The following is a 12,179-nucleotide window of genomic DNA, read 5'->3' on the forward strand; positions in this document are numbered from 1 at the left end:
GATACAGATCTCTAACGTACGTCTAGATACTTACTAATTTGCTTCCTTTGATACAGATTCATTTTAAATGGATTGTACGGCGACGCATCCCAATCTTGAACCATTCGCAACAACTCATCAGATTCGTATATCATGCACTAAAAATATAAACAGAACATCATTAATGTTCATCCACGGATTCATTTTGAAAATCTCGCAAATTCCACAGCATGACTAAACTGGATAAAGATCTTTTCAACAAGGCAAAATGCATGCAAATATTCAAGCGACAAATATTTGGAACTTTCTTTCACGAAATAAGTATGTTAAAACAAAAATTAACAGAAATAAAGAAATACTATTATATTCATAATCTACAATATTGTTAGTATTTCGTCTATGAGAAAAAATAGTGTGAAAATTGCTTCGCTTTTCGCACAAAAGCTTCTCCGACCAGACTTTTCCACACAAAGGTATATCCTTCTTGGTTTTGGCTAACGAATCGCGAGTGCTTCGCTATTAACAACAGAAAATTAAACAAAACTATGGACAGAACGAAAACAAATACTTCAACAATTTATGCTACACTTCGCAGACCCTGTGATGCGAGGCACAACTATTTCAGCTTACTTCGCACCTCACCGATATGAATTCTATAATTGTATCGTTGCTTCTCGCCTTCTTACGTCTTGTTTTGTCTCGAATTACTTCCGTCTTTTCAATGCTCATCCTCGTTCGTTTTTCTAATTCGTTTTCCCTCGTGCATTTTATTTCCTATTGGTTTTTAACAGCTTCGCTTAACGTTACTTTCATACACGCTTTTTGGTTACACTTTTTGGAATAAATTAGAACGGACAAAATGACGCGGCACTCGTCCGTACCTCGTAAGTACACTGTGTACGCATGTTTGTCTCAGGATAAATGTAGCACACTTTACGACCCCTGACCCGGTACACCTTCGGTTATAAGTGCGATAGGATCATCGCGCATCATTATTTTTCCGCTTTGCGGGCGGCGAGGCACGCTCTTTGTACGCTTTGGTCTCAGACTATCGATGCGAGTCAGGGCGCAATGGATGCCACGGCTCTGTATTACGGTGTATCTAACGATTGCTCCCATTATGCACATTGCTTGCGATACCAATTGCATTAATCACGAATTCCTATCATCTGCTCTTCTAGGTTCTGTTCGAGGTTTGCAGTGGATTAATAAAACAAAAAGCGACTCCATACTGTTAGCACAAACCTTACTAAACTCTTGTAATGCCTCATAACAGCCATAAACAGCATCGGCAGCGCTAATATGGGTCAAAGTCAAAGTGGAAAGTGGATCTGCGGACGAGCGATCGTGATCACGCAACTAACTAACATGACATCCTACAAGTGGACGATAAACTCCTATCGATGTGGCAATGTTGGTGGTGATGATGTATGCGCGGATGCGCCGATTGTGGTGTACGTGGGGGGATAGTATAGTACAACGAGATACACCGTGGGTTATGGCTTTGGCAGCAACGGGGCGATACTGGGATCCGATTCCGGTCTCCCAGCGCCACTTGTGCTTCCCATGCTGGCGAATGCTCCTGAAAAAAATTAAAAAATTGGAAACAGACCGAAAAAAGGATGCAAAATTAGTTCAAAGTTAGCAGGCTCGCTTGGAAACATCGGTGTAGTGACAAGAAAGGATATTTATTTTCCTCGGCAAAAGAACAAGCGTATTTTCACTACCTATATCGTTGGCACCAGCGGCACCGGAAGAATGGTCGTGCGCTAATACTGTATGGTTGCGAGTCACAGAGGAGTTCATATTGTTAGTAAGATCCTTTAATGAGAAGAGACAAAACATAGAACATGGGTTAATGTTGTTACAGCTACACTGGTGCTAGAAAACATTCATATAATCCGCCAAATAATCTGAAACACATTCGTTAGCTACTACAGTTGACATCTTTTACAAACATTTTTAAGTTTATTGTACATTTAAAAACGACATTTATTATTACGATATCAAACATAGAAAAATGCATCCGCTTTAAGGTGTGTAAACAGTGAAACAACTAAAATATTTAGCTAATGATGAAGAGGTTAATGAGATTTATCATACTTACATTTAAGGCTGTTGTCGGCGAGGGTGCATCGCTGGACGATTTGCTAATCTTGGTGGCGGAATGGACAGTCAAATTAGTGGCATCGGGCGTAATGCTACTGTGATCGCCTTCATCCAGTGAATGCATCAACTATAGGAAGGAAATATTAGCACTATTGTGGACATACCATAGGGAGATGATAGAAAATGTAACTCACCTTTTCCACCTCCGCATCAATCGGATCCATCGACTGGTCGCCTAATCTGTTCGAACGTTCCATCAGTGTGGCACGTTTCGCAGCAAGGTATAGATTACGCGGTATCTGCAGATACAGCACGTCGGTAACAGCTTTTACAGTGTAATCGGGAATGAAAGCGTGCCTCACGCTAGCATCACGATCAAGGGACTGAAGCGAACCCATGATCTGCTCAGGCGTATTTACAGCTACTTCTGAAAAAATCCAAGAACACACCATCAACGAATAGAGTAGATAGAAAAGATCAATGAATGCAGAAAAGAAGTGTTGATGAACATACCGCCGCCAACATTTTGCACCAATGCCTGCAAACCAAAGTATGTGAATGGGCCGCTCTCGAAGAGGAGATTCTCCTTGCCGACCGTTACCTCAACTCGGCCCTCTATTATCAACAAAAAGTAATCAATCTGAGTGCCACGGTTGATAATAGCTGGTTGATCCTCGCGATTTTTGTTCTTGATCTTGATCTGATGAAAAATGTTTTGACCCAGCAGGCGACGTAAGATCGGTTCTGATATGCAGTTGCTAGCAAATGATGGTATAGCTAGAAACGGGAAAAGTACAAAATCCATTGATAAAATAAAAATATCCGAAACGGTAACGACTCTTTAGTACGGTATCAAACTTAACACTTCAACTTACCAGTCGATATGAACTGGTACGTTGCGAACATCATTTGAGGCCCTATACGCAAACGGTGCACGTTCGTTTCGTTGTTACGGTGTACAAAGGAACTGAAATCCTGCCGCTTGATACGCTCGCGACGTACTTTGCGCGTGTTGTCAGTGTAGACATCCGTTTCGTCCACGATTTCTGCTTGAATAAGCTCCTCGATTACGTCCTCGAGTGTGATGAGTCCGAGCGTTTCATAAAAAGGATCCCCGTCACCGTCCCCGTTCACGCGCTGTATGAACGCCATGTGACCAAATTTTCCGGTCTTAAACTCCTTGAACATCACATCAAGCGTCTGATCGTAAAAGACAAAGTGTAGCTTATTGCGGAAAAATTCACACATTCTGCGTAGTGGCATATTTTCGTCCGGATCAATGAATGCCAGATCGCGGATGTGCAAGATAGATACGATATCTTCTCGGTCTTCCTGGTACACAGGAATGCGCGAAAACCCTACACATGTGAAAGGTAGATAAATACAAAAAGTAAGACGGGTTAGAAAATTACGTTCGGTTGCCATAGAACGCGAAAGACTTCATTCATACCGGACTTCATTATATCGGTTATGGTCTCAAAATCAAGACATACGTCCACAGAGAGCATGTATGCATCCTCGAGGCGTGTCATAACATCGCTAACGGTTTTTTTACTCAACTCGAGCACGCCAGAAATCACGTTTACTTCATCCTTATCCAAATCATTTATATCCTTAGTAACCTACAATAGCAAGTGCATTATATTTGAATGGGATGTTTAACTAGCTTTAACTTCCGAATACGTCACATTATTTCGCTTACCTTTACCAGCTCCTTGAGACGCTCTCGGTCGTAATAATTACCAATTTCCTTGCCCAGAAGATAGTCTAATATCTTTGAAGTAGGATAAGACAACGGAAAAGTTAACAACATCACAGCCTTGGTTATCAAAATTGTTTTAGCTCCGACAGCAAGCCCGTGCCGTGAACAGATGGCCTAAAATAAACCGAACGAAGAGTCACGTCGTAATTGCCGCTTATCCCAGGAGACCATCGCGTTCATACTACCCATACCTGCGGAGTGATTTCACCGAAAATGACGATTGCAATAGTGGAACAGATGATAGCTATCAGACCGGATGTGAGACCATCCAGAAGAATAGTGAACGTCGAGTTGACTAGTACATTGCCAAGTAAAATACTGCAAAGCAGAAAGTTTCCATGATCTCGCACCGGTTGAATCGCTTTAGCGTATTGTTTCTCCGTCGGTGTGCCGGTATTACACAAGATCTGTAAATTCGATATTCAAACATAGCGACATTGAGCATTGCTATTGTACAACTTATTTATGTTCGTTGATTTTACCTTCAGATCGGTTCGATCCAGAGACATCAAGCCGAGATTTAGCCCAGAGAAAAGCGCAGAAAAGACAAGACACACACTAATAACGCAGATCGTCAGCCACATCGGAAGGAATGGTTTGTGACTCGTCAAACGCATCCACGGCTCCGATCCCTGGTGGAGGAAGGGCGTGACTTTGATTGCTTCCTAGAAGATTTTAAAACGTATTAGCACTTAGCAGATGCACACTTAACAGATGTAAGCAATAATCGATCAAACTTTCGCTTTCACCAGGGCTAAAACCGTACGCCTGAATATATGCTTTCCGCATACATCATCTAACAAAATACGAACGCGTTTGAGCACACGTTCGCACACGAACGCGATGCTTGCTTACCCTCGCATCGTAGCACCTTACTCACCTGCTCCGATTCTCCCGACATTGCCGAGGGGTCGCCTATGTCATCATACTTGGCGCATAGGTAGAAATATTTTTTGTTTGGTGCCGGATCCGGCAAACTCATCCACACGGTTCCACTGCTTCCGATCTCATCCGCATCTTCCACCTGACGGTATCATGAAGAGAGATAAAAGATAGAATTAGACACCACTCTTTAAAACCGCGATACACAATTTTTAGCATTACCCTGAATATATCCGTCACCGGCATTTGGCACGATCCGCCAAAACGGTGCGAGTAGTGCGTGAAGGTGATGAGAGTCCCGCGACGGATGCCTGTTCCAAACAAACGCAGCAGCGTCTTGGAATCGCTACGCACTGACGGAACTCCATCGTCTTCCGTCTCCACAGCCTTATCCGACAATTCAATACGAAATCCATTGATCTGAAGGGATTCACCATCTGGTGCGCTACCAGACCGGGATGGCCTGACGCTGTTTACCAGGGATTCGTGATCGATGTTTCGCTTCTCACGTGGTTTCGATGAACTGTCGGTGGAATCGAACCCCAACCAAATGTAAAAAGCAAATAGTGTTAAATAGTACCTTTATATGTTTCAAACCTGCAGACAAGTGTATATTACGTAAAAACCCCTTCCCTGACACAAAACCGATTATTATTATTAGCAAATGATCGCTAGCCTCTTCCACCGTCAAAAACCGATGCATTTGCTCCACATAAAAGAAAAAACTTATGTTTAATCAACAAATTATCCAGCAATGCTCAAGTGCTAAAAATTAAGTCTTAAACTTCCACTTTGTAACTCCATATACGATACACTGTTCCGATCTCTTCTCATGATCATGTTTATGATACTGTAGTGCTAGTTTATGAAGCTTCGCTGATCTCTAGTTTAGCAATCAAGTGCAATGTGTCAGTGTTTGGGAAAAATCTGTGATTTATGGAATCAACTCAAACAAATAAGTTTATTGTCCACTCGATTAACTCCACTCCCGTTGATCACACCCTAGGCGTGTTATCAGAACCCACTAAACCAAGAAGTAAGCTACCAGTAATGGCCTACCGGCATTGTGGGAAGTGTGAATAACTGGTCAACCGACCCAGCGAAGGCCGAGCATAAGAGGTAGCAAAAAATGGCGAATCAAATCGACGAGTAGATAACCAGCACCATTTATCAACACCACCCAACACACGTTTGAGTGGGCAGACGTTCACTTTTAGCCGCAAAGATAGGTAAAAAATGACCATATCAAAAAGCACTTCAGATGCGATAAGGAGCTGACAAACATGAGGATGCTGCCGCTTCAAAAAAAAACCAACTAGCTTCATGAAATGGTCCATCTCGCCGAGAAAGAATCTTTTCCCCTTTTGAATCGCGTGTTTTACCAACACGATTAAGGTACGCCAGGAACGCGTATATTCTACCGGATAGTGTATCCTTAATACTGTTTGATTTTTAAGCTTTATCAGTACCTGTGAACCGGTCAGAAAATCAAGCATCGGCCATTACAAAATGACGCAGTGTGCTTTTGCTTTCGATGCAACGGGAAAAAACAATAAAAACGGATGACTCATTGCTTTCGACTACATCGTCCAACAGTAGCTTGTCACCATATTGCTGGCAATCTGAATCACATGATCAGCAAAACTGATTATCGGAATTACCAAATCTGGCTTATCAGTGAAATGAACTGATGCGTTCAGTTTTATAATATTAATTTAAAACAGGAACTATCAATTTATCCTTTGCCCTTTGTTCGAGGTTTTTTGGAATTTCGCTTAGCTAAATACTCGCTTAACCATCGTCACCCCATCAGACGAGCACGTGTCCCTGCTGAACGATCCGTTAAAATACTTCGTCAGGTGCTGTAAAGAAGAACTCTTCTCCTTGGTCGACGACTGCAGAACTCTCTCCGATGCGTTTAGAAAATTTTAATCTACGACGTCACTTCCAAATGAAACAATCGTGGTCCGTTCCTGAACATAACAAGCGCGACACCTCTCCGGATGCGTGATATCACGACAATACCACAACCTACCGGCCGGTTACCGAACGGAAAATAGTTCGAAACAAACAAATAACAAATACCTAATTCAGAAGCTGTGACGCATCGCTGGACGCTTTATTTTCTACAGTTTCTAAACTGATTTCCCTTACATTTAGTAATATTCTAATAACTACTAACTAAGACAATCGACTTTTTTTTGTTATTTGATTACCGATTTGCACAACTTCCACGTAATGGAACGGGAGTTGAAAAAAATTGTACATGTTGCCTGCGAAGAAGCTTCAAAACCCTCAATAGTTGAGTGCTCACAGAAAGCCCCTAATTTTGGACATTGGACTCAAAATACCGTCCGAAGTTGAAACGCTCAATAATTAATCGATTGCAGAATGCCGCAACGTCTGCGACGCAAAAGTTAAACTAGTGCAACGGCGACACATGCACGTTTATAATTATTAAACGCCTATAACGGATCGCTGATAAAATCGCTGTTGCTACCGCATATGTTGGATATTGAATTTTGGATTCTGGTATATGAATTTAGCCCGTGGCAAAGAATGGCAACATCTTTTTGGAACAAAAAATATGAGTACCATACCTAGCATAGGTGGCAGCTACACGTTAGCCAGAGTTCGTTCACTTCCCCTGACGGTTTGATGCGTTAGTTTCAGTCAGTTTCCCTTACCAAGGCCGCGTCTACATCGCCCTACACTATGGTAGAACGAAATCAAGAAATAGAAGAAACGAAACGTTGACCACACCGATACTAATGAAAGTGAAGTCGTCCCAGACACCTCCTTCTCCAACAACGACCGGAGTGCTTCAGGCGAATATGACGTCACGGTCTAAACGATATCCAGTGCATCCAGAGACGATCGTGCGTCGTACGGTTGGTGACTTAACAAACAACATGCTTCCCCACGTTCAACCAGGAATCTGGCAGCATGGCGCACACATTAGCCAAGTATTCAGCAATGATAAAATACATAATGCTTCTCGAATTCGACAAGCGCAATTTAATCGTGGCAGTAAGTTCTTACATCTTATATCTGCTATCTCATCTTGTATTTGTTGCGATACATCAATGGCTTAAGCTTGGAACAGCGATTTAATTAAAAGATATTACATCTAAAAATATGCTGACAAAAATAAAGCATGTCGTCTCATCGTCGCACGTACGTACACGCCACTACCTGTGATTACTTGTTGACCGTCGCTATTTCCAATTTCAATATTCAGCCACGTGAATGGCATGCACTATTATATGTTTGCAATAATGTGATCCTTAGGCCAAAAGTTTGAGTATCGCCAAAAAAAAGGGAGCGCAATGAAGGAAAGACTCATGACTAGCAACGATGGTAGGAAACAACTCCAAAGGCAACTTACCTTATGTGATGCTTCGGCGAGTGACGACTGAGGATATTTTCCTTATCTTCAGGAAGCTCACTCTCCCGAAGTGAGGTAATATCCATCATTCCATCCTGGATGTCTAAATCGTCTGGACGTTTGATTAGGTCTAGGATCCTTCGGTCCACAGATTTGTGATTATGCATCGGGGACACGTTTTGTCCCGTTTGAGACAAATGACTCCCTGCTACCCTGCCCACGGTGCAACACACGGCAAGGGACAGTATGATACGCCAAGCGTACGGAATTATTTTTAACATTCTACATCTCGTCTGCCGGGCCATGCTGGCGCGAATGTAGGTGCGTATTTGTGGGTGTAATGCGTACAGCCCTACACAGCGTACACTCGCGTGTATGTTGATTATTGCTATTTGTTTTTTTTTTTAGCTAGTCTTGTTGTCTGGCAAGATTCTGTATATTTTTGTGTTTTTTGATTTTGTATCACACTATTCACCGTTGCAGCAAATAATCTTGGCAATGTCTCAAAGCGAGGAAAAATTGCAGCTACCAAACGAAGAAGGCGTTCGACAAATTCCCGCTGAGGGATTGCGTTGGAAGGAACACAAGCAATAAAAACTAACGTAAAAAAGCGCGAAAGCACGCACGACCGATCTTAGCGCACCATGTTGGGGGTTGAGTGCACTTATTTTGATTCCTTTGGCGTCGTCACCAAACGAAAAGGAAATTCCTAATTCCCCAAGTGTCCGCTGTGACCGATCGATGACGATTAATGCGGACTAATTTATGCACTCCGTGTTAGTTTTTTTTTTTCGTTCGCTTTCTGTCTACTTCTTTTCACACGCAGCTCCCGCATTGGGCTACAGAAGCACGGCTTTAGCACCTTCCTGAGCCGATACCACGGGATGCTGCTCAGCTGAGATGAAACGCCTGAACTTTTCCGTCCACTGTCCGTTCAATGCCCAAGACGAAGACGGAGGCTTTCAAAATGAATGGGCAAGAAGGGGGAGGACTGATTTCGAGAAAAGGCTGCTTTCAGCTGTTTGTTTTTTGTTCTGACGTTCGCTATCTCGCTCCTACGGTACGCATAAACCCCTTGCAGACACTCGTGCGCACGCGACGATACGATACTCCTGTCGGGGGGGTGGAGAACCGGACGACTGCTCAAACCAAGCTCGAGGGAAACCAGAGCGCCCCAAGTGTCGTAAACAATCAATTGACCGCGATAACCCACTTTTTTATCCACCGGGATGCGTCAACTGCGAGCACGCGAACGCGCGGCCAGCATAACGGCACGCGTGAAGCTGGCTACTGGAGACCACGGCATTACGTTTCGTTGTTTCGCGCGGTAAATGTTGAAAACTAAGTAATTTATAAACGCACTGTAGAACCACACCAGAACAGAGGAGATGGCTCTAGGAAATCCCTTTCTTTTTCACAACTGACACGGGACTCCTTGTGCCACCGAAACAGAACATGAAATCACTGCTTGCATGCTCCAAAGTTTTCACTGCAATCGGGGTTTGTTGTTGTCCGAAACGTCAGAGGGATACCTCTATCGATGCGTTTACACTTCGATGCAGAAGGCTCCCCAAAGCTCGGTGTACGCTTTTGCAGTCATACTGGTGGATAACGTTTTAAAAGCAAATTCTAACGCATTTAATTGTTGCTATTCCAAGTGTAACGGATTTTACAAGCGATCTAAGAACACGTTCAAAGTAATATAATGCGAAAATAACAATTCGCTGAACTATTACGTATGGACGTGATTGAATGGCGCATTTCAGATTCCATTCCAAATTCAGACATTCCAAATTGAGTGCCCTTTTCTTAATAGTTGGAATTTATGTGTTTTCTGTTTTGTTCTTAAATTGTAATGAGAACACGTGCTATTGACTTGCTGCTGAATTTTGCTCATATTTTTTATCCTAATAGATGCGTTTTAAATGCCAAGTGAGCATTCTAAAGGTAGCACTTTTGCGACACTCAAGAAGCCAAGATCGCGCCAAATTTTGGCGCGATCGCTCAATTCATTGACCTTGCTACATTCTAGAAAGTCATAAAAGAAACTTTTTCTCTTGACAAAAAACCGGTCCTGCTGTGTTTATGAAAGTCTTGATTTCACAAAAAAAAGATGATGCAATAGGAACTACATGTGAAATCATCTTTCGTTTCTCGTTCGATTTCTCTATAATGCGCACATAACAGAAACTAGCGAATGCATCTCAAGTCCTGTTTAATTAGCAAAACCCACGAGCAGCGCATGCATTGGATTGAGCAACAAGGATTGCCTATTTGCTTGGCATTGTACGTTTTATGAATTCGTCATCAAGTTTATGTCTTATCACTTTTCAGTAGCCAGAAACGCTCATCGATTATTTGCAGTCTTACCGAAGTTATGAATAACTTAATGGAATTTATTACCAAAAATAGGCTTCAACATTTTTCGAAAGAAAAAAGAAAATCCTCAAAATTTTCACACTACCGCGCTGGACATTAGGGAGGCGGTTGCGACCGTTTCACGAAAAGTGCATGCTGACAAAGTGATCCCGATTTTTGAAATGCGGGCCCCAGCTTGCACTGGGTGCCTTCGTACGATCCGTTTGCGAGGTTGGGCTGTAGCCGGTGCTCTTCTTCACGTTTCCACCAGCCGGAGCCTTGGCGTAAGCCGTCTGTTGGTTCTGCTTGGCCATCGTGCTCGAACGATCCTGCATTTTAGTGCCTTTGGTTTCCGGTAGTTACCGCTATCAGGGTACGTACTGAATCTGGGTGAGCACTTGGAACTCAAGATGGTTGCCGGAATTTCCCGTACGGCTTCCCTTGCGGATGTTCAAGTTGTTGATAAGCCTGCAATAGCGACAGCAAAAAGAAAAGGTGTGCGGTGAGCAGAAGGCATTTTCGCTATCATGTGATCTTGTTAAGGATTTCTATCGTCATCTCAGGGCTCTCTTAATGTGCTATCAGCCAAATTAGATACCGTCCTCATCATTATCGATCCTTCCCCAACTTCGTACCGTTTCATCGATGGGAGATTTTACGAAACGGGCGCAATTCCACGACATGCTGACGCGAACGGAATCGACAAACGATCAAACCGGAAACCAGTGTGCCTTGGTTCGGTTCCACGTAGTCACGGCTTTCGGGAGCGCATGCAAATTGGAACCGGTTTAGAAGTCCATGCATGCCTGGAAAACAGTTCTTGTGCAAAACTTAGTCTCGGGAACGAGAGAGAAAGCCTGAGTAACGTGATTTCCATACAAAAACTTTTAAGCGAACGCTAAACCAACTTAGCGCCGATTCGACGATCGTGACCACCCACATAATGCACTTTCGAATGCACTCGACCAATTTAGCTAGAGATTACGTGATCGGAATTGGCGTCAAGCTATCCACACATCACTGAGCCCTGTTGTGAGATTAGAAACTACTTGCAAGATTCCCATCAGACCCACGGTTGTCCTATTTACCTTACGGATGGCAGAAACTTGAGCGTTGAGTCTGGTTTAACTATTAACATTGACACCAATTTATTTTTTTAGACCTTTAGAGTAAATCAAAACATGCAACCAATTTAGAGAGGATATTCTACAACCGACAGTGCTGGCGGTTCCGTACAGAGGACTGACGGGGTCTGAGCTGCGCTCGCACACTTTTATACGGGCAGCAGAAAACCTCTCGGAAGCCTGTGGTGCGAGGATCAGCCCGGAGCAGAGGAACAGGGGACGAAGACGTCATCTCGCTTCGCCCCACGCAGTCGTCATCCTTCGTCGGAGATCCCTGCTCCAGGTAAAACTGGTTCCCAACTTGGGGCTGTCGCTGAGCCTTCCATGTGCGTGGTGGTGCCACGAACAAGTTTCTACGATGAATTCATCAACATTTCTCGTGCAACAAACAAGGGTCGGCTAGGCGTTTATCAGCCCTCGACCGAACCTAGGTTTGTCCACATCTTCTACTCATCTAGATGCCGGTTTTTGCACCATTTTTGATACCCGTTGAAGTGTGCATGGTCATGGTACAAGCCAACACGTGTCCAGAGCGTGAAATTAGAATCTAGATGGCACTAGATGGTTCTTCTCAAAC

At 43.4% G+C, this 12,179-nt stretch overlaps 2 protein-coding genes across 2 annotated transcripts; both read right to left on the reverse strand.

Moving 5' to 3' along the window:
* Positions 1-1,342: 1,342 nt before the first annotated feature.
* On the reverse strand, positions 1,343-8,833 carry LOC128720840 (unextended protein). Its single transcript, XM_053814540.1, has 12 exons — positions 8,121-8,833; positions 4,955-5,255; positions 4,731-4,874; positions 4,333-4,515; positions 4,042-4,257; positions 3,791-3,964; positions 3,539-3,710; positions 2,964-3,446; positions 2,602-2,865; positions 2,283-2,515; positions 2,087-2,215; positions 1,343-1,561 (listed from the first exon to the last, which is right to left on the reverse strand). Exons 1-12 carry the CDS (start codon positions 8,423-8,425, stop codon positions 1,343-1,345), a joined length of 2,823 nt encoding a protein of 940 aa, XP_053670515.1. The 5' UTR covers positions 8,426-8,833.
* A 1,972-nt stretch (positions 8,834-10,805) lies between these two features.
* Positions 10,806-11,706, reverse strand: LOC128720841 (uncharacterized). The gene is made up of 2 exons (XM_053814541.1): positions 11,567-11,706; positions 10,806-10,946 (listed from the first exon to the last, which is right to left on the reverse strand). Exons 1-2 carry the CDS (start codon positions 11,614-11,616, stop codon positions 10,847-10,849), a joined length of 150 nt encoding a protein of 49 aa, XP_053670516.1. The 5' UTR covers positions 11,617-11,706; the 3' UTR covers positions 10,806-10,846.
* Positions 11,707-12,179: the final 473 nt, after the last annotated feature.

This window comes from Anopheles nili, chromosome 2, assembly GCF_943737925.1.
Source record: "Anopheles nili chromosome 2, idAnoNiliSN_F5_01, whole genome shotgun sequence".
Classification (NCBI taxonomy): Eukaryota; Metazoa; Arthropoda; class Insecta; order Diptera; family Culicidae; genus Anopheles; species Anopheles nili.

Excerpts from the sequence above, each read along its gene's own strand:
- LOC128720840 (XM_053814540.1), bottom strand. The coding sequence starts at position 8,425 with ATGGCCCGGCAGACGAGATGTAGAATGTTAAAAATAATTCCGTACGCT. Across the intron at positions 5,256-8,120 it reads TCGCCGAAGCATCACATAAG|TTCATCGAAACCACGTGAGA; the intron begins GTAAGTTGCCTT and ends TTCCACCGACAG. Across the intron at positions 4,258-4,332 it reads TGGATCGAACCGATCTGAAG|ATCTTGTGTAATACCGGCAC; the intron begins GTAAAATCAACG and ends TCGAATTTACAG.
- LOC128720841 (XM_053814541.1), bottom strand. The coding sequence starts at position 11,616 with ATGTTAATAGTTAAACCAGACTCAACGCTCAAGTTTCTGCCATCCGTA. Across the intron at positions 10,947-11,566 it reads AAGTTTCTGCCATCCGTAAG|GCTTATCAACAACTTGAACA; the intron begins GTAAATAGGACA and ends TCGCTATTGCAG.